Here is a 25,264-nt window from a genome sequence, read left to right as displayed (position 1 = left end):
AAAATTGTATCCAACAGGAGTGACCAATGGGAGCACTTTAGAGCGCATCCAGGAATATTTCTATTATAACCAACAAGATAAAGACATGTGGCTGTTGTTTGTTCATTGGGGATTCATACAGAGAAGTGGCACTTAAAGCTCCTGTGAATTTTTTTTACTGGTTATGAAACTGATTGAAATTTTACCAAACAAGACATATTTTTTGGGGAGATTTACCAGAATTATTTATTTCATTTCAACAGAGGAAAACTGAAACAATTCCTTATTATTATTATTATTTTAAACTTATTAATAGATTTCATTTTCCTCTCTCTTTAAATCAATTAAATAAAGGAGTTAAAAAAACGTTTTAAATGTTGTTAAAATGTGTTTATTTCCTCCATCCTTTCTTTATTACATTAGCAACACTCCATTTAATCTCCACATTATAAACTTCACTTTAGTAAATGTAAATCATATAAATGTGTCTTCTCTGTGCATGTGGACATTTGACACTGTTCATTCCTGTTCATGGGAACTACCAGTATGTCCATATATAAATTAAAAGTTGGCTAAATTTAAGAACTACCCCAAAAGCCCTGTGTGCCTGGGCTTTGTTTCTGAACGTTTAACTGAACTGTTAAATATAAAGTTGTTACAGGGTATTAAAGGCAGGGTTGATAATCTATGCAAATACACTTTTTAAGAATGTGGTTGAAATTATCTTCAGGTCCTGACATAAATTAAAAAGAAGTTCAGAAAAATCTGTTCAAATTCTCACAATGTTGCCTTTATGGGAGCATTACCATTTAAAACATAAAGCAAAACAAGAAGTGATTTAGTTCATCCATCCATCCACTATCTTCCTTGTATCCAGGGCTGGGTCATGGTGTCAGCAGGCTGAGCAAGTGTCCCCAGGTGTCCCTCTCCCCAGCAACGTTTTCCAGCTCCTCCTGAGGGATCCCAAGGTGTTCCCAGCACAGAAGGGATGTATATCCCTCCAGTGAGCTCTTGGTCTACACCTGGGTCTCCTCCCAGTTGAACGTGCCCCGAAGACCTCCAAAGGGAGGCAACCATGAGGCATGCTAATCAGATGCCGAACTACTGGCTCCTTTATATGCGAAGGAGCAGTGTCTCTATTTCAAGCTACCTCCTCCGGCTCCTCATTGTCTCTTATTAAGAACTGAGCCACTTTTCAGAGGAAACTCATTTCAGAGGCTTGTAGGCTATATGCCATCTCATTTTTTTTAAAGATGTTTTTGGGGCTTTTTTAACATTTATTTTAGAGATAGGACAGTGGATAGAGTCAGAAACCAGGGTGATAGAGAGTGGAGAAAGACATGAGGGAAAGGAGAACCAGTTTGGATTCGAACCCGGGCTCGAGGAATTTAGCCTCTGTACAACCGATAGTTAAAGCACATCCTCAAGTTCCCCTTTTAAAAAATGGGCCAGTCCTCAACCAGACACTGAAGAGGTGTCAGCCAAGATAGCCCAACAATATCCAGAGCCCCAATGTCCCCCGGGATGCACAAGAATTATTCCTCCGCCAAAAGTTCCCAGTTTACCCACACTATACGTTTAGGTTTACCAGGTCTGTCCAGCAGCCCCAGCCCTCCACCTGATCCAACTCACAATCAGATGGTGATCAGTTGACAGCTCTGCTCCTCTCTTCACCATAGTGTCCAATACATACAGCTGCAGATCTGATATCTGATGACATGAAAAGTCGATCCACAATCTTTGGCCTAGGGTGTTCAGGTACCCCTCAGTTGGGGGCTTGTGAGTACCACCACACCTGCTCGGCGCCTCTCACCTTGGGCAACTACAGAAATGGAGAGAGTCCAGCCCCTTTCCAGGAGATTGATTCCAGAACCAGTAATTTAGTTAAAGTGAGCCAAACTAAATTGAGTTGAGTTTGAGTCCAGAAGTGATTTAGTGCTTTGGGTAATTACAAACAGTCTGAAAATGCCACATCTGTTTGTGAAAGCAGCTCCGTGGAGGAAGAGCTGCTGCTGGTAATTAGACTGATCATGTTAAGAGTGTGTGAGATGTGTTGCAGGTTAACTTCAGTGGGGTCAGAGCTGCCTGATGCCTGAACTGTCTGTTAGTAAGGAGTAATCGTATCGTTTGTGCACAGCCCAGGCGAGCACTGAACAGAAGAACGCTTTGTTAAAGAGCACTTCAGACAAAAAGTGTTTGCAGTAAAAAAAAAAGCCTATAAAATGTAATTCAATTTCTTGAATTTCTTTCTCAGTAAGGTTTTATGTGACAAAACCCCACCAGTTAAAAAAAACCTCTGGAGATTGTACAGGTAGGTAACGTCTGACACCTCTAAGTAAGATAAGCAGAGTGAAGATGTTGAGTCAAAGCCTATAGCCTGGTATAATAATCTAGTATGGAGCGGAAATAGTTGTCTTGCTAATAAAATGTTACAAAATTGTTTTTCACTGAGTTTAATTATTTTGAAGATTAGCAAGCGTATCTTTCATCAAAAAGTCAACGACAGCATTCTTTATCTGCAGTGAGATTATTATGAAAACAAAGGGATTCAAGATTTTTGAGATTATACCTCAAATGTCCTTAAACAACAAAGTTGGAGATGCTCCTAATCAGGTGCCAAGTCATTAAGAGATTGAATATCTTAATATGAAGAAAACAATTCAATCATCCCAACGTTGTAAAAAAACATGGCTACTGAATGTATAAAGAAAATAGAATGTTTTATGTAATGCTGTCAGTTGAGTGTTTTTTTTAGCAAAAGTATGGTTAAAGCAGGTTAACAGTGTAAATATCCCTTTTTTCACATTGTGTTGTATCTTATGTTGTCTTTAGTGTTGCTGTAATAACTACTTGTAAATGACACTTACAGGAATTGTTGTTTTCATGTAGATCTACAGTCAGAGCTGCACGCTGGTGCAGTAGTTTTAGGTGCTGATACCTCACAGCAAGAAGGTCCCTGGTTCAAATCCTCAGTCAAACGTGGCCTTTCTGTGTGGATTTTGCATGTTCTCCCCTTGAATGCACAGGCCAAAGACGCTTTTAAGGTTAATTGGTGACTCTAAATTGCCCGTAAATGTAAATGTGACTCGTTAATTGTTGCTGTATGTCAGCCCTGATATCGACTTGCCACCAGTTCAGGGCATACCCTGCCTTTTGCCCTATGATAAAAGGGATCGGCTCCAGCCCCCCCATGACTCCAAATGAGACAAGCGGTGTACATGTATGTATATATGCATAATAGATGCAAAACTAGTCATTTTCAGTTATTGATGGTTGCACCACTAAAAGCCTCAGCTTGTCTCACAGATGAGATGCTTCTCAGCATCCAATGTCAAGCAAAATCATCAAGTTTCTCCCAGTGACATCTAGACACTTATTTTACAAACACCCCTTAATTTTGATACACACAGTTCAAGCTGAAGTAAATGTAAACCAGACAATACTCAGACTTCATGCACATCAAGTATGGGCAAATCAAAACCTGACATGTTTGTTATGTAATAACAATGTAATTACAGCATAAACTGAACTGAATTTTAGGTTCATAAATACATTCCAGTGTGATTTATTGTGAGTAATTAACACACAAAACAGTCACATATAAATAAAAAATATAGATACACGGTTTCTATGTACAACATAAAGCTCATACAGGAATAATTGGTTTTCAGGTGAGTGTCAACCTTTTAGAAAACTGGTTCAATTCTTTGTATAGCAGTCCTGCTAATCTGAATTAATGCACAAACTACTGCCTCGAACCCATAATTAAGGACAAGTGATGTCTGTGTATATATGCCCTGCAGTTGATTCCTTCAATGAAACAGACTGTGCTCTTGTGCCAGGATCACAGCAAGTCAGACACATAAAAACACATGGTTACAAGGTACATTACATTTCCCTTTGAAAGATGTGAACATCAGACTTTTCATCATAAAATAAATGCAACAAAAGCAGCCAACAGATGGAGCTACTACACACAAACATGGAGAACAGCAGCATGTTTGGTTCACAATCAAAAGTTCACTTTGCTCTACACGGGCAACTGTTCAAGGATTCACATTCTTATTACATGATACAAATAAATCAACAATCAGTCTGATAGGATTTTCTACTAATATTATAGTAGATACTGGTGGACAAGGTAAGAATGAGGACACAAAAAATAAATTGAACCAGTGAATAAAACAAGTTCTTATTATTACACCGGGTTTATATCTTTTTCAATGTCACAGGAGCGATGGAGGGCAGTCACTTTAAACCTCACTGAAAAATGTCTGCCAGCCTCCACCACAAAAGGTAACTGAAGACAAAATGCTGTCCTTTACAGATAATCTGAGATCTTTGATATTTTCACATAAAACATAACTTATTCACAGCATCAACCCCAGAGGAGAGCTAATGATCCATGAGATGACACCTTGGTTTTTGAGGATACACTGAAGAACACTTTTCAGTCCAACTCTGGACTCTCTGCGTTCAACCCGTCCCCATCTGCGTCTGAGTTTTCTTCCTTCTTCTCCAGGTCAAAGTTCTACAAGAGAAGAGCAACAAATTACAAATATGTTTTCATTAAAAAAAACATTGAGACACATAATGAGTTTTATGACTCCATCCACATAACTAAAACAGTGAATGAGTGAACATTGGAAAAACAAAACAGGTTTTTAATGGATTTCTTGAGGGGAAGTATAGCGAACACAAACATGTTTAATCCCTGCATTTAAATACTTAAGTCAGGATTTGTATCAAACTACACAGACTCAAAAGAAAGCACATCAGTGTTTCCACTGTGTGGTTTTCAGAGCTGGTACCTCTAACTCTTGCAACACTTCATCCATGAAGTCGCTGGGGTTTTGCTTGTAGTCCACCGCTCTATTGATCATCTCTCTGAACATCTGTTTTGAGAGTTAGAGTCAGAACTATCAACAAAGGGGCATTTGAAGTTATTTGAACAATTTGTGAGGGTATACTAAATAATACAATATAGAAAGAGGACTGTTTATGCAACTGTGATTATAGTTTAAGCATGAATATGTTGGAATGATGCACAAACTATAAAATTGCTAATACATCTGAAACACAGAGAAATGAACATATGGAGGACTAAAGTAAAATTAGAAATGATAACAATCAAAAGACAAACCTTAACTACATTAGTCCCATCAGCTGCTGATACAAAGTAAAAAGGAAGTCCTTGCTTCTTCCCAAAGTTAAAACTTCTCTGTGTCACCTTCAAATCAGCTGCAGATAAATAAATATATATAAACAGGTTCACATCAGGAATTCAGGAGGCATTTTGTTAGTTGAACAACTAATCAAAAGATTGGTGTAAAACATGCTGCAACATTCACATTTAAAACGACCATATGAACTACATTTTCATATACAGCACCATCAATTTTGTTTGCGACGACACAACAGGGTATCTCTGGTCTGTACTCTCTCAGCTCCTTATACCAAGTGGCCAAATTCTTATAAGTGATCTTCCTTTGAACATCAAAGACCTATGAGAAGGAAGACAGGTTTACTTCAGTGACAGTTTGAAACATCTACAATTCAGCTGGTGCATTCGAGAAGGTCCTTGTTGTCTTGTCTGTGAAGTAATAACCGTCTAAAGGAACAAGCCATATGTACAGGAGAGTTTAGCTTAAACAGAATATAAAGTAAAATGTCACAAAGGAAAGGCGAGCGAGAAACAAAAATACATTAAAAAACATACGGATGTTTTGGAAAATGCTATGGAATGTTTTGTTTTAGAAATGTGTCTGAATAATCTTTTCTTGACTTTTAAAAACAACTTTAAAGTCATTTTTGTTTATGTGTTTTCACTCCCTGTAAGATCCTGGCAGGCTCAGTGGCTCAGAGTCTTACCATGATGCATGCATGTGCTTTGTGGTAGTATGATGGATGCATGCTCTGAAATCTCTCCTGACCAGCTGTGTCCCAGAAATCTGTTGATCAGTAACAACAACCATTATGATGCTTTATACTTAAAAGACTGAATTCAATTATTTTCAGTGGTCAATGACAGAACACCAAAAGCAATCACACACGCATAATACATACCAACCGACACTGTTTTGTTTCCTACAGTGGCTGTGTGTTTGTACAGAGTTAACGCATAGGTCGACAACTGCTGGGGACGACTGTGGAAAGTGTTAAGGATGAAAACTGGAAAGGAAAAATTCCTTGATTTGTTGGCAGGCAAAAAACCTCACCTTATACACCATGCTCATATGAGAATAACGTCCAAATAGCGTTTTCAACATTTAATATCTCCGGCTGATCAGAAGAAATGAACTTTTATGTGGAAATTACAATTTAAAAATTTTAATTTAAGGTTACATGTTCCAAAAATATGTTTTTACACGCATTAAATATATTAATAAAGGCATTACTTGATTTACAGATATCTTCAATTTGACCACAAATACCAGCTATATTTTTATATCAACAATTCAATTAAAACAAATCAATAAAGGATTGTAACTAATGGAAATGTCACTTTCAATAAGAATGTGTCCGACATATCATCAACCTCTTGTTTGATATGTCACATAAAATACACAATTCAGCTAGAAGAACACATTTTTATACTGAAAATGAAGTTCCAATTGCTGATAAAATAGTCTACAAAAGACAAAAATGAATTTAACTATATGCAATTGTATTGCAGCAACATTCATATCCCCCCCCCTTGGCTGTAGGAGTACTACTATTTACTTACAATGTTACAATTGTTACAATTCACTTAGCAGACGCATTTATTGATTATTTTTATGCAAGAAATAAGAGAGGGATTAAGCCGTTGTGTGAGTTGACCATTAACAATGAACACAGTTCAAGTGCTGGTATGATTTACAGAATGAAAGATTTGTCATGTTTCTTTCTAAAGCTGCTAAAGGATACTATTCGTCCATGAGAAACCTCTCCATCAACCTGTGAGAGAGAAAGAGACAGGGAGATATTCTTATTTAAAGATAAATGTATGTTATACACTACAACATCATTAAACTGAAAATGACCCATCACCACTCACTTAGATTTCCCCACTGCGCTGTCTCCCAGGCAGATGATCTTCACTTGTTCTTCTGCATCGTACTTCATCTGGTCCAACTCGGGGATGCTGCCACCTTCACCAGCCATGATTATTCTGTTACTTTAGATTGCTTTAGTCCGTTTTATGGTATTAGCCAACACGTGTATATTTGAAAGTAACTTAATGAAGCAGTGCGAAGGTCTCAATGAGCCTCAGAAGAGAAACACTGAAGAAGCTCTTATCCGAGCTTAGAACAAACGTTAGCTAGCTTGCCTTTGGTTAGCTCTTCATGTCACACATTTCACCTCATTCGTCGGGTTTTCACATTAATAAAATATGAGGCTGCTAAGACGAGAACAGCAGACTGAAGACCGTGTATTAAACGAGTCTTTAAAAAGTATTATTTGGGTATTTTACCTTCAACACTGAACCACCAGCTAGCTCACAGTCGGCTAGCACCGCTTACTAAATGACCCTTGATGCTGATTATCAACCAAACAAACGTACCCAAATGTCAATAACCGCCTTGTGTGTGTACGTTTTGTCTATTAAAATAAATTGTCAATTGCTTTTCTGCCCTCTTCGACGTCCATGTAATAAAAGTTTGTAGATGGAGCATGATGCCCGCGACGGGTTTCGTTTCTACGCAACGGGGACGCCTGAAGGACCTCACCTCGTCATGGCTCTTTGCTGTCCGTTCAAAAGCCTGTACAAAAATAATTAATAAATAACCTGCTCACAAAACTAGACCAAGAAATAGGAATATATTTTATTTAAACAATCAAAATAAATATACTGTCACATTTTAATACAATCTGATTAAAAGTGGCCTACATACATTAATCAATTCAACAGCTGATTAAATTGTATTTTAAAATGAAATATTCTTTCACATTTAAATAAAATGGTAGCAACAGAAAGCCCCAAAGGTTGCTGTGTAAATGTATTTCAAAGTCATTTAGGAGTTTTTATTCAGTTTTAAGATAAATGAAATGAGTTAAGGATGTGTCCCAGTGTATTTAGGGTTATCACTTCTTCAAATGGCAGTGAATATTTTTTTATCTGCAAGACCAAATCATTTAATGAAGCATATTAAATAAATGCAATCATATCCCCCGAGTATTTTCAGCAAAGAAATGCAAATTTCCAGATAAGTTTGCAGCATTTACACCAATAACCAAATGTTTATATTGTGAAATGAAAAGCCACCAAGGTGACTGATCATCACAGTGTATAGAGGGAAGGAAACTGCACTTTGGCCCCTTGTTTACCACTTGTTATTAGGTTTTATTTTTGCGAGTCTATTGAATTATTATTTAATAACTAATAAATATGTGTTCCTGTCTGATTTTCCAAACGACTGTGAATATATGTAGACTGACACAAATAATATAAATATTATGATTGACTGTTAAAAGCGCGTTGTTTTAATGTCAGTCAAAGTAAAGAGTCAAGCGTCGTCATGGTTACAGCGTCGTTCTGCGCGTGGGGGCGCGGTGCATCATGGGGGGAAATAAAGTTGTTTGGGAAATCAGTTGTAACGTGGAAAGCGTCGGAGCTAAACCTTTCTCCAAATACTATCACTAAGGTAGGTTACATGTTCCTTTAGAGTTAGAGACACTTTGCGCACACCATTGGGTAAACAACGTGTTGGTAATACGCATTTAACGTTTTAAGAACGTTATTGTTTGTAAAAGCTAGACAAGCTAACAACGCTAACTGTTAGCTTACGTTAGAGTAAACACAAGAAAGAGCTGAACATCTACAGCTCAGTAATCTTTACATTTAACAAGTCGCACACATTGTTGACATTTGTTAAACAATGATTTTACATAGTTTATTTGAAATATTGTTTTATTTCTTTGATTTTATGGTTTATTTGACAGGGACAGATACAATATAGACACACAGAGAACAGCAATACAATGCAGGTATCATTGTCATTATAGCGGCTGCTAATTTGCACCTAATTTGTCCTGTGTTTGAATTTTCGAAGCAGACTTCTTATGTCTGGAGGAAGAATGCCGAACTGTCCTGCTTCTGCGTCCAAGGGTTTCAGCTCTACCCCGGTTAAAGCTAACCCGAGAAGAGACTACCGCACATCTCAGGACAACGGCGTCCTATCCGACGACGAAGACACCTTTTCGTTGCTTTCTCCAATCTATCATGACAGTTTTGACAGTGAAGAAGACCTGGAGCACAGTCCGGCTCAGGAGACTTCACCCAGGCAAAGCGTTTCACCAGTCCGGTACTGCTTATATTGTTATGCAGATAAAACTTTATGAACCACCTATTGCATTGATTCATAGAGACTCATTGTAATTACTCCAAGGTACATTTGTAATCTGTTTTTTTTGTTTTTTTTTAAATAGATGTGAACTACCAAGAACACCCTCGGAGCAGATGGAGCCTGCATGCTCACCTTCTCACAGTGCATGGGAAATGTGGCTGGTAAACAAAGCCAAGGAGGAACGGCTCAAATTGGAAAAGAAAACAGAGGAGGCAAGGAACACTTCTGCGCAATTGTTACTTAACTATTACTTAAATTCAAGTAGTGTGGACTTTCATTTGCTTTGTGTGTGTTTATAATTATATAGTTTCCAGCCACTCATCCCCCCCTCCCCCAAAGTATTTTTTTCTACCTAAAATATGTATTTCATCATGTTTGAGTCTTTGAGTAGTTGTATACTTTGATTTAGGAGCAGTTACTTAAGGAAAACCAAGAAAAGCAACACAGGGAGCAAGAACAAAAAAAGATTGTGATGGAGGAGAGAATCCATGGATGGTTAAAGATGAAAAGAGAACAGGTAAACACCTGCTACAAAAATAAAACCACATATAAATCATTATTGGTTGCTGGTTGTATTATTGCTCCATGACATTTCTGTTATTGTTTTCTTTGTGCAATCATAGGAGAAAAATAAGCAATTTCTAAAACAGTGCAAAGAGGAGGAGGAGTTTCAGAGGCAGCGGGAGAAGCAGAAGGAGATTGAACAGAAAGCTCAACAAAAATACAAAGACTGGCTTCAGAAGAAGAACCAAAGAAAAAAGGAAATGGAAAACAAGGCAAAGGTAATTTGGATCTTTAAAGTTATTCTGTCTTCTCTTCGTAAGATTACGTTATTGATGTGCCGCAACAGAGTGACCCTGATTGATCCTTTTTGACTTGGCAGGAGGAAGCTGTCCTGAAGGAGGAACAGGAGAGAGATCGCCGCTGTAGAGCAGAGGAGAAGTTCCAGGAATGGCTAAAGAAAGCTGATGAAAAAAGCAGAGCAAGTCCCAAATCACCTTGCTTCATAACAGGTAAGATTATTTCAGTCATCTTGGAAATATTAAGTGTGCTTTATAGTTTTTGCTGTAGCTATTAAATTGAGAAATGTGTTCACGGTTTTTGATGTATTTATTGAATCCAGGAGCAGCAGGAATACAACGACTTAAATATTCCCCTGACTTTATTGCGTCTCACTAAATTTCTTCACCTTGATGACGTTTGAAATGTATCATTATCGTCTTTGTTTTATTTCTTTAAGGTCCCTACGAAAAATTCCTTCCTTCACCAGGCTTCTACAATCCAATCCCCTGGAAACCGATTCATGTCCCTCCTCCAGAAACATCAGTAAATAAGACATCTGACAAGAAGAATTTGAAACAAAGAAAATGTCAACAGAGACTGAGACACTCTACAAGTGCAGCACAGTTGCAGCAGAGAAGATGACACAGCAGATTGGTGTCTATGACTGAATTATGGAATCTTAGCCAGTACTCAAACATGATTACATCATAACTCACTCATCCTCACCTCTATAGCTCCGGAGATGACTCTGCTGAATGAGACAAGTGTTTCTGTTCTCTTAAATAGCTATGGTGAAAAGGCATACATAGTTGTTACATTTGGTTGTACATTGCATAAATTCTGTAACAAGGCACTAGCTCAAGTTAGTTTGTACTTTAGCATGTATGAATTCTTTGGGAAAAAATTCTGATGATTTCATAAAGATGTTTATTTAATGTCAAGCACAAATGCTTTCATCACTGTTCCATTAAATGCATGTATTTCATTTGGTTTTATCCTTAAATCAATCGATCAATTTGCTATCAGGATAAATCAAAGATTTTCTCCCCTCCTCCTCTTGTTTGTTTGTGTTTGTTTGGTCAACAAAAGCCAGCTTTATTGCTTTTGATGAGGCATCAGCCACACACAACCACACCAACGAAGGATGGTGGCTGCTGGTGGTCACAGCCAAAGATAGACCCAGCTTGGTCAAGTGCCCCTCACACTCACACATTGTTCTGTGTCCAGCTGTGCCTTGTTCTTCTGTGGGCTGAGATGACGACAGAAACGAGTGAGGGGGTGGAGAGAGAGAGAGCGAGAGAGAGAGACACTGATTCAGATTCAGATTCAGATCGGTATGCTCATTCTGGGTTAACATCTCACTGTGATATTGATGTATGCAGCATGAGGTAAAATCATTTCTATTACATTTATTTAAGATTCTCTTAACTAAATACTTTAAATTTGTGGGCTGTGTTTTGTTCTTTCTCACTCTTTGCTTCTCCCCTCTGTGTTGTTCGCTGCTGTGGAATGTGTTAGTTGACAGGAGACAGTGACGGAGCTAACAGTGTAGGAGGCTCTTAAAGGAAAAAGAAAAACATTCTGGGGTTCAAAGGACAACCTTTTAAGAAAGAATTTAAGGGTTTACATTCGTTTGAGCTATAAAATTGCAATTTAAGCTGCTTGTTCATGGTTATTTGGACACTTAGCCTTTTGAGCGAAACCTTTCTTAATAAAGATAGGAGGTTGTGTTCAAAATCTACCTCCGGCATTTTGGCTCTCTGTAAACCTCCAACATGGTGAAATGGTAAGTTTTAACCAATAAAACCCTCTACACCTAAGTTTGTCTAAATCTATTTAACCCTATCTTATCGATATATTTATGACAGAGCCATGACTTTTGATGTTCCCGGTCAGTAAGATTGCATTCTGTCCTCCAGGTATTGTGTCTCAGCTTAAGACATAAAATCCACATCCCAAGATGCAGTGGTGCAGATGGGCTGGCAGTTGGAGATCACACCTGCATAGACAGGTAGGAGGCGTGTCTGTAAGACTGAAAGTAAGGGTGGGACAGGTGTAGAGTGCAGAGAGAGTGCAAGTCTAAAGGGCAGAACTACTGACTTGGGTTTAAGACTTCAACAATGCGACTGAAAGTGTTACGTAGACATGGAGACAAGAACAGGATGAAGAACCACAACTTCTGACAGCTTACCCAGGAAAACTACTATGGGATACTAACGCTAAACATTTGTTTTTTTTTGCAAATCAAAGCGAGCTGTAAAGAATGGCAAAAGAAGCAACTGGTTGGAATACAAACTGGATTAAAAATTGAGATCGATCATAATTTAGACTGGCATGGGCAGCTTTACCTGTGGTTCTCACCGGGTATAAGCCTGACCTGATGTATCAGTTTGTGTAAATAGTCCTAGTTTTTTATTGACACAACTTGGGAGGAACCAGTTTTTGTTGCACACAGACGTCTTGGATCAGCTGTTTCAACCTCAAAGTTCGTTTTGTGTGTATTTATATTCCTGCCTTCACCATGAAGTCTGTAGGGCCGGAGACTGAGGACTCTTTCGACTTCCTCTTTAAAATCATCCTGGTTGGGGACTCGGATGTGGGGAAGACCTGTGTGGTCCAGAGCTTTAAGTCTGGCATATTTATAGAGAAGCAGCAGAACACTATCGGAGTCGACTTTACTGTTCGTACACTGGACATCGATGGCAGGAAAGTGAAGGTAAGTTTCCCTTTTTTTTACTGTTTATTTCAGCTCATTTTCATTAGATATATTCCTAGATTGTACACATGTATTTTCATTATGATTATTATGGAATCAATTTCTATATATAAAAAAAGATATGTCTGTGTATTTACTCTTAAGAGTTGACAATCCCTCCTCAAGGTTTTTTCCCATGACAGAAAAACCTGCAGCAAATGATATCATCTTTTTAACTTTCTGTTTGTGTGTCTACCTCTTACCTGCATGGATGTGTTGTTATGATAGTTAGACTGGAGTTCAGTACACACTAGTTTGTTTAACCAAGACGGATCATTTGTCAAAGTTTACAGCATGTCTCAAAACCTGAGGTTCATGCTTTAGAGACACATAGTCCTCATTCTGTAAACACTGAAGTCAGGCTGTATCTGGTTGTGTTTTATGTTGTTGCAGATGCAGGTGTGGGACACAGCTGGACAGGAGCGTTTCCGCACCATAACTCAGAGCTACTATCGCAGCGCCCACGGGGCCATGGTGGCCTACGACATCACACGACGCCCCACTTTTGATTCTGTTTCCCACTGGATCAGGGAGGTGGAGCAGTATGGAGCTGCAGGAGTGGTGCTGATCCTCATTGGTAAACAGAATTTAAACTCACTTCTAGAGGTGTCATGATTGTCAGTAAATAACTCTTTCCTAAAAAAGATCCTTAGGATTGAGTTGTTGCGAAGCAAAGCGAAGGACACAATTAGAAGTTAAAAAACTGAAATAGGTATAAAAAAATAATTTAAAAAAGACACATTGACTGTTCAGTTTCCAGTGTTAAGACTGGATCACTTTTGAGTTAGTGTTTTTTGTCACTAGAGTGACAGGAAGAGGCCTCTTTATTATGAACTATGCTTTTTAACATCTTTTCTTGATGTATTTAGAGTTCACAGCAGATATTGCACAGAATTATTTGCTGTATCAGATAGAACTTTGAACTCATGTTCTGTTATACATTGAAATTTAAAAAAATGGCAACACCCACAAATAAAGTGCAGAACAAAGACAAAAGAAACACATCATTTTTGGACCAAACATTGGTTCAATAATTGACCACTGAGAGGGGTTGTCTGTATCCTGTGCAGCTGGAATTTCATGGCTATTGTGACAATCAAATGATTGTCAAGCCTCACACCAGTGTTACTTATCTTCTTATTTGTGTTTTTATATTTATGTGCATGTTTGTTTGAAAGGAAATAAATGATCCATTAATGACACAAAATAAATAAGCAAAAATGCTGATTAATAGTTAATCATTTAAGTCCACATTGTCATGTAACTATTTTAACATTTTCTCTTTTTCTCGCACTCCTTTCACTGACCACCTGATTTTGGCTTTAAAACTTCCAGGAAAAATACAGCACTGCTTTATGGCAAAAAAAATCCTGCAGACCAAACTCTCAGCACAAACATCATGCAGATGGGATAAGTTAGAGACTTGTATTATAAGAGGCAGTAGGAGAGAAAATCTTGAGTGACTTTGATTCCTAAACTGTAGAGAGGACACATTGTGAATAATATCAATTCTTACAAAATGTTGCCTTGAAATATTTTTCAATGTTACATGTATGCTCAGTATTATCTGTCAGAATGTTAAACTTCAATATAGTATACAGATATTTTCTCATCGTGTGTTTTCTTCATACCTGCAGGTAATAAGTCAGACCTCCATGCTCAGAGGCAGGTGTTGTTTGAGGACGCGTGTACTCTGGCAGAAAACAACAGCGCTCTGGCTGCACTGGAAACCTCGGCCAAGGAGGCGCAGAACGTTGACGCGGCCTTCGTCCTCATGGCCAGGGAGCTGCTGGCACGCAACGGCATGGCGATCACAGATGAGCTTTCGCAAGGTTCACCTCAATTCATGTTGAGTAACAGCTCCCACCCAGTCGATGGCACTGTGTCTTCAGAGAAAAAGTGTGGGTGCTGAGCAGACTGAAGAGGGGACAAGTTGTTTGAGACTTTTTTGAAAAAATGAGACTAGCCTCGTGTGTATGAAAACTCCCTCCATTAGACCGAAGGTTATTCATGTATGCACGTTTAGGAAAAAACTCCATACAGTATGTTGTATAGTGTGTTAATATAGGTTTTTGAATTTACATTATTATTTACAGTCCATGGTCAGTCACATGTATCTCATGGAGATTGCTTATCACAAATCCTGCTGATGAATGTGAGAGTGACTCCGTCATCACATACTGCAGCTCAGCTGGAGGACGGACTGAACATAAACACAAACAATGTTTACACTTCACAAGAAACGTTTTGAGCCTGTCATCCTTTTTAATGATCTTTTATACAGTATGGCTTTTACAATGCATCAGAAGAGTTCCACAGTTTGAACCTGCATTTTGACAAACACTATCTGAAATGTACACTTTGGCTGCGACTGTTATCACATTGTCTATCCCCCAGATACAAAAAGATATTCAAGCTAACCCTTGTAAAGATTTTATAGCGAAAACTTCAAGACAGTAAAATGGTACCCTTTTAATCCCTCATACTTGTACAATTTAAAGAAGTTCACAAAATAACATTTAAAATGACTCTAAACTTGATTAAGGCCAAAAAAAAAAAACATACAAACAAACTGATGAGGTACTTAACTGAAACCAAGTAACTTAATAATGCCAGTTGTTAGGCATTCTCCTTAACTTAACACAAAGAAGCTGAAATATGAGAGCGGTCAGAACAAAGAGGAGAGCTGGTCTAGAAGAGAGCTGCTGGGAGGTCTAAAGTATGTGATACTGTACATCTGAATGTCAGCATGCTTTAGGTGGAACTATACTTAGACTCTTATCAACAAACTAACAGATACAGTATAAAACTCTGAGTGCAGTAGAAATGAATGTAACTCAACACATAGACATGTGTACCCAAGTGTGCGTTAAAAAAGTCAAGGGCGAGAGAGGACAAAACAAAATTGCATTAATCCTTGACACAGTAACATATATGCCCAAGTTAAAATGTGTGTTACTTTTCTATGTTTAGTGATAAAGCTGCAATTTGCTGCTTGTTGCTTCCATTGCACTTCACAATATCTTTCAGGATTAGCATCAGTAACAGCTACATCTCCCATACGATAATTCAGGGGGAAAAACACACACTGCTGCTACCAGTTAAAGGATGTTAGCTATTACTGAATGGCTGAAAGATGAATCCAGACCTGATCTTAGTCCTACTCAAGAGGCCAGCCCTCCTGCTCAAACACCAGCTCCACCGCCTCCTTCACATCTTGGACCACGAAGGATGGCTGCGTGAGGGTGGGGTCAAAGCGGAAGTCCCTGTGGCCGTGGAAGATGTGCTGCTCTGTGACGGTGTGATCTGGATCGGAGGGGAGCTCCTGCTGGTCTCTGCTGTACACTCCTGTGCAAACCAGGATGGAGCTGCATCCTTCAGGGAGGTCCTCTTCGGCCCCGTATGCACCTGATGCTCCACCTAACTCTGCGGATGTCATTTTAGGGGCGTCATCAACAGTTTCCACTCCTCCAGCTTTAGCCTGCATCTGCGCCTTTGTGCGCCGAGAAGCCTGGAGGTAGTGGTTGTAGAGGTTGGCACCATAAATGTCAGCCATGGGGTTATCGCTGTGAAAAAAGGTAATACGACATTTGTAGAAGCGTACACTTCAAAACTAGGAATGCACCGATGTATAGGTTAAACATCGGTAACCAACATCAGTCCTGTGGACAAACACCGGCCCATCAGCAAATAATGTCAGTGGTCTATGTTTATCTGTTGAGTTGCATCAATGTAATGCTGGCTAGGCAGTAAGCCTAACTGCTGATTCATACAAGAAGTCTGCAGGATAAATATTCACCTGTTTGACACACTTATTTGTTTTCATGGTCAAATATGGAAAAAAATGTCAGCAGTGTGCAAGTCTGTAACGGTCTCGGGGAAAGATCAGCAACTTGCAGTTTGGAAGACATGTTCCAGTGACATTACAAGAGGAGGGATGATAAACAATAAAAAATGAAAAACAGGCACAAATAACAATAAAAAGTAATAAAAAAAAACATTAGTATTTGTATTGGCACTTATTTTTGCAATTGGTGCATCTTTATTAAAAATAAATCTTTTCAGATACAGAATCATGCATAACCCTTTTGGACTTTTCCACATTTTACAGTGTTACAACCCGGAAATGAAATATTTCTATTTATTTTTTTACTGATTAATAAACAAACAAAAGCAGTCCTCAAACAGACAGCTCTGAAGTTAAGTTAGGCCTCAGATTGCGTCTGTTAGTGTGTTTAAATCTTTACTGATCTATAACAATTTCAAATACTATATAATATTTCCCCTTCCCCACTTTCGATTACTTTAGTCTACTTCCTGCTGGTCTGTAAGAAACAATCCCAGTATAATCCATTTCAATTTAAAGTATTGGCATGTAAATATGTAAAAGTTCAAAGGAGCTGAAGACAGTGTAATTTAGAAGCGTCAAATGTGGGTCACTCACCCTATAGCGTACAGCCTCTTCACAGGGGCAGTCCAGCCGAGGCCCTCAGCCTGCTGTCTGATCAGCAGCTCAGCATAGTTATAAGTCACCACACTGGGTTTACCAATCAGGGCCTCATACTTCAGATCGTAGCCTGTCACTTTCTTGTACAGACTCTCTAAGCACACCAGGAACATACCGTGACCAAACCTGTAAGACGGGGGCCCATATTATAAATATATTGAAATTAAATTCAAAACTTTGGAAACTGTTTCAGCATGTCACGTTTATTCTGTTTTTGTACCATACTGTACCTGGGATTCTTGGCCTCGGCCATCCACAGCAGGTCCATGTTACAGGCCAGGACGGGGATGTGAGGGTACTGCCCTGAATTCCAGTTATTGTCTGGGTTCCCGTTAGTTAGAAGCACGTCAATGATCAGCTGGAGGTTTGTCTCCCATCTGATCGGCTCACCAAACAAAATGACAGCTGTAGAAGCACACAGGTAAAGATGGAAGTCTTCTAAAGCCTGTTTTAACTCTGAATTATATATAATTATACATTATACAAGTATAACAACAGAGTTGATTGTGTGTGGAAACATACCGTCGATTGGCTGTAAGCCTTTGGTAGGAGGAATCTGTAAGACATTTGTACAGCTGCTTAGATGTCCATCTTATCTACAACTGAACATAGACCCATGAAGTTCAACATTAGAGCTACTTACGCTGTCTTTGGGCCGTCTGCTGTGATCTACGACATCTAGAAGAGGATATGCTTCTCTGAGCATGTCTATTGTGACAACATCCTGAAAGCCCAGGCTGGAGTTTGGTTGGTTAAAGTGAACAGTTTATAACATAGAACAGATATTTCTCACAGATATAAAACTGCGCTGGGAGTCAGCATTGCTATTCTATATCACATATTGATGGCTTATTTTGGTATGAATTACCTTGCTGGTTGAGAGAAAAGAGGACAATGAAATCAAAGGCTTCAGATTTGTCCATGGCATGACTTAAATATGACAAAAATAAGGATCTACCACATATACAGGATGAGAATTAGAACTGTTAAGAAATCTGTGTTAGGCAGTCATTGAGACTGCAATGATGCAAAGAGTTCAAAGATGAATCATGATAACAGAGAGTACACTCGTTTAAGGTAAACATCCAGAGGAGAGTCTCTGAATTATAGACAGGATACTTGTGGGCGACCTCCTCTACAGGACCCTGTCCGGATACCAGCACACGCATTTTGTGAAACTGGGTAAACATTCGCAAAGGGCTGTGGGACAGCATGACCTGGTCTGGAGACACCTGAGAACAAGGTGAGAACCGAGAGAAGGGGTGGATTTAAAAGGCTTTCACAGCAAGCGGATGACTTTTAAATATTTAAAAAGGTGTAGTGTACAGTTTACCTCCACATCTAGCAGGTGTGACAGATGCTCAGCTTTGGTCTGTCTCATGCAATTTCCAGCATTAGTGACAAACACCACCGGCACCTTGTATTTTCCGCTCCGGTCCACCAGGTTCCTGAAGCACTGCTTGGCTTCAGGGATTAGTGTCCTGCCTCGCACCAGAACCCCATCGATGTCAAAGAGGAGCCCGAAGGAGTTGGGCCCCTCAGGAGGACGCTGGGCCAGAGAGAGGTGCATGTGCAGTATGAAAACATGGGATTGTTCATTAACTTGCTGTGTGGTATCACTTTCTTGACACAACCTCCTCACTTTAAACTCGGTTAACTGTCTCAGAGTTTTATCCTCAGTGACACATCACAGTGTTACTGGAGCAGATCACTCACTCAATGAATATGCAGTGTACTTCAACACATTATAGTAATTCTCTGTGTGTGGAGTGATTAGCTTCAGCATAGTGTTCAATGAGTTTCTGTCCTGCTTTGGCACCCCCCCCCCACACACTTTACAACAGCCCAGTGTCTGAAGACAAATACTGTGATTTGTTTCAGTCTTTACTCAAATTCTAATAAAATGGGAATAAAGCATCAACTTACATGGCTAAAACTTCGTGCGATTGCCTGCGAGATGTTGACTTGTTTAGCTGCCCCCCCACAGCTTGACTTCAGCAGCTGCCATGCAGTTTTAAAGGAACTTATTCTCTGCATTTCTTCAGGCACTTGAGTGTAAAAGCCGGTAAACAGCAGACAATGTGATACAAACTTCAGCTAGCGTTATGCGAGCGAACAGTCACTGACATGTAGCAGATCCAAAGAGTAAAGACGTGGGGTCATGGTTTCTCAATCACTGAGAGTCAATAATACTCAACTCTGCGCTATCTATTCATGCTGATAGTAATACTCTGCGTACTACACGCAGCGAGTTAGCGCTGATGACAACTACTGAGCATGCGCAGATCCACAAACAGAGGACATTACATCCGGGTACATTATTACGTCCCACGTTGTTCTGAAGAAACACCTAAGTTGTGATTTTGCAGAAATGAATGTGATCACTCCTGTTTCACTATTACACTTTCAACTTAGCATTTCAGTGAAATTTGTATTACTTTATTCTTCTTGCGGTGATGTCAAATAAATTGCATATTTGAAAAGAAAGAAAAACAATTAAGTAATGTACTAATATTGGGGATATTGTTTATAATAAACTGCCGTTTTTGGACGAGATTACTAATGCATTCCCTTTTTATATATACATATATTTCATATTGGTGGAGTTATAAGAGAAGCCCTTCCATGTAGGTTTTGACTCGTCTGCTGAGCTGAATGTCTCTGAGTGGAAAACATACCTTAACAATTTTTAGAGTCGTTTTTAACAGAAGATATCTTATCACATCTGGAAACTCACCAAATTTTGGCTGCATTTTAGCAATCAGCCAACTTACTTTCCTGAAACTGTGCATACTAGCTCACTGTGCAAACTTACCGGAACACTTGTTTACAAGAGCCATTTTGAATGTTATTAGAAACATTAGTGCTATACAAACTTTGACAAGTCTAAATCACTGCTGAGAAAAAAAAGAATATTTTGCTTTCATAGTTAATATAGTAAGTTGTAGACGGTGTACATTGGTTTAAATCTTTGTAGCAAAATATCTTTATTGTTATAAGAAAAAAATAGAATAACATAAGCTCTCAGACTAGTGATCAACACAGTAGCACAGACATTCATGAATTTAACAATCAACCTACATAGATTCTCCTCAACAGTCAGACAACAGGACATCACGGTTTAATCTTCAGCTGAATCTCAGCTCATTTTCCAATCCATAGATTTTAGCCTTCAGCGTCATCAGCTCACCCTGAACCTTCTTTGTCCTTGTGTTGGTCTGACGTACCTCATGCAGAATGGCTAAATCCTGGTTGGGCCCGACATTCAAAGTAACCTGAAGCAGTTGAGACATAAACACCAAGTGAAACACTTATATCAACAGTGTGGACGGCTAGATGTTCTAAAACTTATATTTTACATCTTTCAAAAAACAATACTAAACTAATTATCTGACATCTCTTGTTTCTGTGTTTATGATTTAAAAAGCCCAAAATATGCTAATATAGCTAGATCATTCTTTTATGATTAAAATCAAACTTAAAAGGGGAAAAACCACGATACCCTCCAGAAAGACTTTTTTTCACCTTGAGAAGTTGTTTTTCAACATCTTTGAATTTCTGCCTAAGGTGCTTCAGGTCTGTCTTGAAGCCCTCCACCTCCATGGCCCTCCTCTTCTCCAACGCCTCATATCGCTGAGTCATCAGCTGAAGACGCTTGGCCATTTTGTCTGAACGGTCCTGCACACAAACAAAATTGGGCAGTTGAAAAATATCAAGTAAACTAAATCTCTGGGGTTGCATTATGTTGGAACAATTCAGAGGCTTGTGTGAGGATCAGTCTTTCTATGGTACCTTAAATATTTCCCTGCCAACATCCCCTTCCTCTCTGATTTGGGACAGTTCTGTTTCCAGAGTGATACACTGCTCCCTGAACATCTCCGCAAGGCGATGGGCTTGCTTCAAGTCCTCCTGCAGTGCCTAATGAAACAGGTTTGTTTAAAATGGGTTTATGAAAACCTATTACTGCAAAAAAAGCTTTTATACACTACAGATCTTAGAGTTCTTTTTTTCACAATGAAACGATATACTTTACCTTTATCTGCTCTTTGTGTGTCTGCTGTGACTCTGGCTGAGGCCGGGGGAGGAGCAGGGCTGTGCTGCTGCCAGGCTGTGATGCTCTCCCCAGCTCTGCACCCACAGCAGACACCCCCCCCTTCCTCAGACGGTTGTGGCACGAGTCGAGCTCCCTCAGCAGCCGGTCCTTCTCCACCATGAAGCTCTTCTCATGAGCTCTTGTTTCAAACTTTAGCTGTAAGAAATCTTTGGTGCTCTCATGCAACAGGTTCTGGGTTCGCAGCAGTCTTGGGTGACAAATGTGCATGAAATGAGAGTTATGATGGTCTGGCTGAAGAATGTATGTATATTATCTTGTGTGTAGAATTACAAAACAAGCAGGAAAACTGTCTTTCACAAGTGACTAATATGAAACAGTATCTTGAGTAGGTCATACATGTGTAGGAGGAAACCAGTTAACAATTTTAAGAATCAGACTCACTTGTCATTCAGAGCAGTAATTCTCTCCTTATCTCTCTGCTGTTGTGCCTGGGCCTCCTCTGTTTTAATCCGCCGGTCCTCCAGCAGAGACTCCACCTGCTCTTTAACAAGGCGGGTTTGTTCCTCCATCTGAGCCTGCAGAGCCTCCACCTGGAAACATGAGCAACAATAAAGACATGGTGCACTCTCTCACTATGGCTACAGGGGGAGACTTTGTTCCCCTAACATCATTACTATGTAAAAGCATCCTTGGGAGCCTTGGAAGGTGCTTTATAAATCAATCTATTAAAAAGTGAAGGTCAATAATGAGGGGTGCTGTGTAGGTGTATATGTTAGGGTTGTAAACGAAAAAATTAAATGTTCAATATTCAGAAGAAGAGAATTAAAGATAAGATCTAGACTTACCTGTAGTAACAACGTGTGGTTATCACTCCTGTATTGTTCCAGGCTCTCTCCATTTAGCCCATCTGCTGGTTTTGTTCTCCTGCCGCTCTCTGTTAGTAAGACGAGAAATACAATTGGTTAAGTAGTCATTCATCTTTTTGTTTACTTAAAAAGAGTTCACATACAAATTCTGAAACACTGACTTCTGTGTTTGACTTCCACAAACATCAAAACAGATGTTTTCAAACCTTTTCTGGCCGCAGGAGGTCTTAACTTTGTCGGCCTGAGATTTAAATTGTCTTCCAATCTGGACTCAGCGTTCCTCTGTGTGACAGTGACCTAAAACAAAATCATTAGACTGATTTTAAAGTGTACTGAATTACATCTATTTAAATTCACATAAAATCAAAGAAAATGAAGTTCTTAAAATATATGAAAGAGTAACAATATGCAAACCGAACCACAATTTCAAAACGGCGTTGAAAAAAACAAGCAACGGTGACAATGATTTTATTTTTTTATTTTTTTAAGTCATGTGTTTTAAAAAGAAAGAAAGAAAATGAATCTATAATAAAGTAAACATATGTACCCTGTGAGGGGGCTCCCGGTGGAAATATGTGATCTCTCCTGCATCAGGACCCACCAGAGCAAGAAGGTGCTGGATTTTCTTTCTGTCCTCCAATTCTCTGAATAACAGAGAGTAAATGAGTAAATTAGTTTTATGCACAAAAATGCTGAGAAACAACAGCATACCAGACTGGTCAAATGCCGAAATGGAAAGAAACCCTAAGTAATATATCTCATTACACATGTGCTTTCTTATCATGAAAAAAAAAAAAGAACTAATGTTTATTTATGGATCAGTGTTTCACTTGTTCCCACCTGATCTTAAGTCTGTCATTCTCTGCATAAAGCCGCAGAGATTGTTCCCTCTCTTGGAAAAGGTAAACCTGCATGTCACTCAGAGCGTTTTGCAGCTCTGTGATATCTACTTCACGCTGTCGTACCTCCCGCTGTAGCTTATGCTAGGAGGGTAGAGGGGACAGAGAGAGGGCAAGTTAAAACAGAAAAATATACCCATATGTCACATATGAGTCCTAGCTGTGTCCCTACCTGGTCCTCTGTGATGCCTCTGTACTTCTCCAACATCTGCAGCAGCTCCTCATGTTCCCCGTCAAACTGGGCGACCTTCTCTCTGTAGAACTCCAGTAGCTCCCTGGAGGGTCGCAGGTATGCCAGCCGCTCATGGATGGGGGGAAGTGGTGATTCAGGCTCTCGACCAGGAGTACGAACGTTGGTTCTGTACAAAAGAAAAAAGGCTTCCTTGGTCAATATGGAAGAAGATATTTATGAATACATTTTCATTAGCATACACATGGTTCGATAATGAGCTGTCAGTGCTGCACTGTGTTTGTGCTAGCTACTTAAGTATAAAGCCTGTGTCTTGACTTGATAAATTTAAATATAGCCTTTGCATCCCCTTCCATGTCAGCAGCATGTAGCGAAAATGAATGACTGATTACCCAAGCATTTTTAATGACACCAAAATGAAGACTAAATCCTTGTGGATGTCTTACAATGTGTGTAAATAACATCTTACCTGCGTGGTGTTGCATCTTTTGTTGGGGATCCCATCCCGGTGCAAAACCCTGAAGACAGAGGATGTTATAATACTGAAATATTTTAAGAAAAAACATTGTTTAAAACATTTGCATCTTATAATGTATTAAATGGTTATGTTTCTTTTTTGGTTTCTCACTAACACAGCTAACTTCATCTTACTATACAAACAAATCCATGGTGTATGGGCTTACATGTAACAAATATTCATTCAAACATTATCAAATGTAATTGGCCCTAACCATAGACTACCATTAACACATTAACACAGTCGTGTGGTGTGTCCCTCCTCGGTTACCGTGGCGCCAGGGGGAGCGGGACGCTTGAGACCTCTTCTGTTTAGAATAGTATTCACATTTTAAAGGTTTGAGTATTTAAAGAAAACTTTGACTCGACACACTGAAATCGTTGTTAATGTGTGGGAAAAAAATGATAAGCCTTCCTATTTCTGTTGCGAAGCATGATGTAAATAATGTTTGTTTGTCCATAAAAACGTCAACATTATACCTACAGGTGGAGAAAACTTCAGATTTAGGGAATTCATTAACAGTAAAACTACAACAGACGTATCTCTAGCGAGTTTGCCAAAAATATAAAGATATTAAAACACAAGATATCACACAGACATAGTATTTAAAAACTCACAACTCTGTGGTGGCCACACGAAAGTGATGATTCGTTTGTTGCTACCAAGCTTTTGAAAGCCGGAAGTCACGGCTCTATTTCTTCTTCGTGAGAAACTGGAGCGCAAATGATGGTACTTCGCCAACTAGCGGCATGTAGGTGAGACAAACCTATCCACAGTCTCCACGCTGACAGTAGCGTTTCTTTTGGAGTGATCTGAACAAAATAGACTATTTAAACATTCAAATAAAAAATTAAAACAAAACATTACAAGGACAGTTATTTGGCAGTAGGGAAGGTGGAGTTTCTTTTGTAACAAAAGCAAGAGTGGATTTGACTAATAATGCTCCTGAAGTCACGAGACGCTTTCCACAAATAACACGTTATAAGGAGACATTTAAAAAAAAAAAGATTAGAAGCTACACAGACACAATTATTACCTAAAGAAGACTTCTGGTCAAAATTCTGTTCAATAATAATAATAATAATTATTATTATTATTATTTTTTTTTACTTGTACAACGGAAATATATATCTTTGATAGCCTACTTGTCATTGTTACCATATATTTCAATGTATCACAATCAAGGATCTCTTCTAAAAAAATCTCCACAAACATGAGTAGCTTACCAATTAATATGCAATATTAAATAAAAACATTAGTGTCGTTCTTTCAAACAACTTGAGTAATATAATGTCATAAGCCTACGTAGCCTACCATTGATATGCTGAAAAAATCCTACATTTGTTAGAATTATAAAATCCAGAGCTAGGCCTTTAGTGTTTAAC

At 38.9% G+C, this 25,264-nt stretch overlaps 5 protein-coding genes across 7 annotated transcripts; 2 read left to right on the top strand and 3 right to left on the bottom strand.

Annotated features, from left to right (window-relative positions):
* Positions 1-3,509: 3,509 nt before the first annotated feature.
* rabl2 (RAB, member of RAS oncogene family-like 2) lies at positions 3,510-7,681 on the bottom strand. Its single transcript, XM_020642239.3, has 8 exons — positions 7,019-7,681; positions 6,889-6,918; positions 6,046-6,125; positions 5,851-5,930; positions 5,372-5,483; positions 5,123-5,220; positions 4,791-4,874; positions 3,510-4,510 (listed from the first exon to the last, which is right to left on the bottom strand). The coding sequence occupies exons 1-8, from the start codon at positions 7,123-7,125 to the stop codon at positions 4,430-4,432; spliced, it is 672 nt and encodes a 223-aa protein (XP_020497895.1). The 5' UTR covers positions 7,126-7,681; the 3' UTR covers positions 3,510-4,429.
* Positions 7,682-8,505: 824 nt separating this feature from the next.
* On the top strand, positions 8,506-11,142 carry ccdc34 (coiled-coil domain containing 34). 2 transcript variants are annotated; one of them, XM_020641603.3, is made up of 7 exons: positions 8,506-8,606; positions 9,015-9,266; positions 9,391-9,520; positions 9,718-9,825; positions 9,932-10,090; positions 10,192-10,321; positions 10,549-11,142. In XM_020641603.3, the coding sequence occupies exons 2-7, from the start codon at positions 9,025-9,027 to the stop codon at positions 10,731-10,733; spliced, it is 954 nt and encodes a 317-aa protein (XP_020497259.1). In that variant the 5' UTR covers positions 8,506-8,606; positions 9,015-9,024; the 3' UTR covers positions 10,734-11,142. The 2 variants fall into 2 exon arrangements, with proteins under 2 accessions (XP_020497259.1, XP_020497266.1); XM_020641610.3 differs by having other exon boundaries at positions 8,508-8,606; positions 9,018-9,266.
* Positions 11,143-11,279: 137 nt separating this feature from the next.
* LOC109989752 (ras-related protein Rab-19) lies at positions 11,280-15,089 on the top strand. Of its 2 annotated transcripts, none has more exons than XM_065956690.1 (5): positions 11,280-11,479; positions 12,011-12,102; positions 12,619-12,807; positions 13,240-13,423; positions 14,484-15,089. In XM_065956690.1, exons 2-5 carry the CDS (start codon positions 12,052-12,054, stop codon positions 14,756-14,758), a joined length of 699 nt encoding a protein of 232 aa, XP_065812762.1. In that variant the 5' UTR covers positions 11,280-11,479; positions 12,011-12,051; the 3' UTR covers positions 14,759-15,089. The 2 variants fall into 2 exon arrangements, with proteins under 2 accessions (XP_065812762.1, XP_065812761.1); XM_065956689.1 differs by having other exon boundaries at positions 11,280-11,877.
* A 16-nt stretch (positions 15,090-15,105) lies between these two features.
* On the bottom strand, positions 15,106-19,643 carry hdhd5 (haloacid dehalogenase like hydrolase domain containing 5). The gene is made up of 8 exons (XM_020641592.3): positions 19,280-19,643; positions 18,687-18,902; positions 18,473-18,585; positions 17,997-18,090; positions 17,876-17,909; positions 17,584-17,758; positions 17,291-17,479; positions 15,106-16,412 (listed from the first exon to the last, which is right to left on the bottom strand). Exons 1-8 carry the CDS (start codon positions 19,388-19,390, stop codon positions 16,007-16,009), a joined length of 1,338 nt encoding a protein of 445 aa, XP_020497248.1. The 5' UTR covers positions 19,391-19,643; the 3' UTR covers positions 15,106-16,006.
* Positions 19,644-20,315: 672 nt separating this feature from the next.
* Positions 20,316-24,647, bottom strand: ccdc77 (coiled-coil domain containing 77). Its single transcript, XM_020641284.3, has 12 exons — positions 24,497-24,647; positions 23,832-23,880; positions 23,345-23,531; positions 23,114-23,256; positions 22,821-22,917; positions 22,480-22,570; positions 22,253-22,341; positions 21,849-21,997; positions 21,387-21,654; positions 21,146-21,271; positions 20,879-21,031; positions 20,316-20,628 (listed from the first exon to the last, which is right to left on the bottom strand). The coding sequence occupies exons 2-12, from the start codon at positions 23,864-23,866 to the stop codon at positions 20,482-20,484; spliced, it is 1,485 nt and encodes a 494-aa protein (XP_020496940.2). The 5' UTR covers positions 23,867-23,880; positions 24,497-24,647; the 3' UTR covers positions 20,316-20,481.
* Between the last annotated feature and the right edge of the window lie 617 nt (positions 24,648-25,264).

The sequence above is a fragment of the Labrus bergylta genome, chromosome 7 (genome assembly GCF_963930695.1).
Source record: "Labrus bergylta chromosome 7, fLabBer1.1, whole genome shotgun sequence".
NCBI classification, from domain to species: domain Eukaryota; kingdom Metazoa; phylum Chordata; class Actinopteri; order Labriformes; family Labridae; genus Labrus; species Labrus bergylta.
The sequence above is the reverse complement of the archived record's forward strand: the minus strand, read 5'-3'. Positions and strand labels throughout refer to the sequence as shown.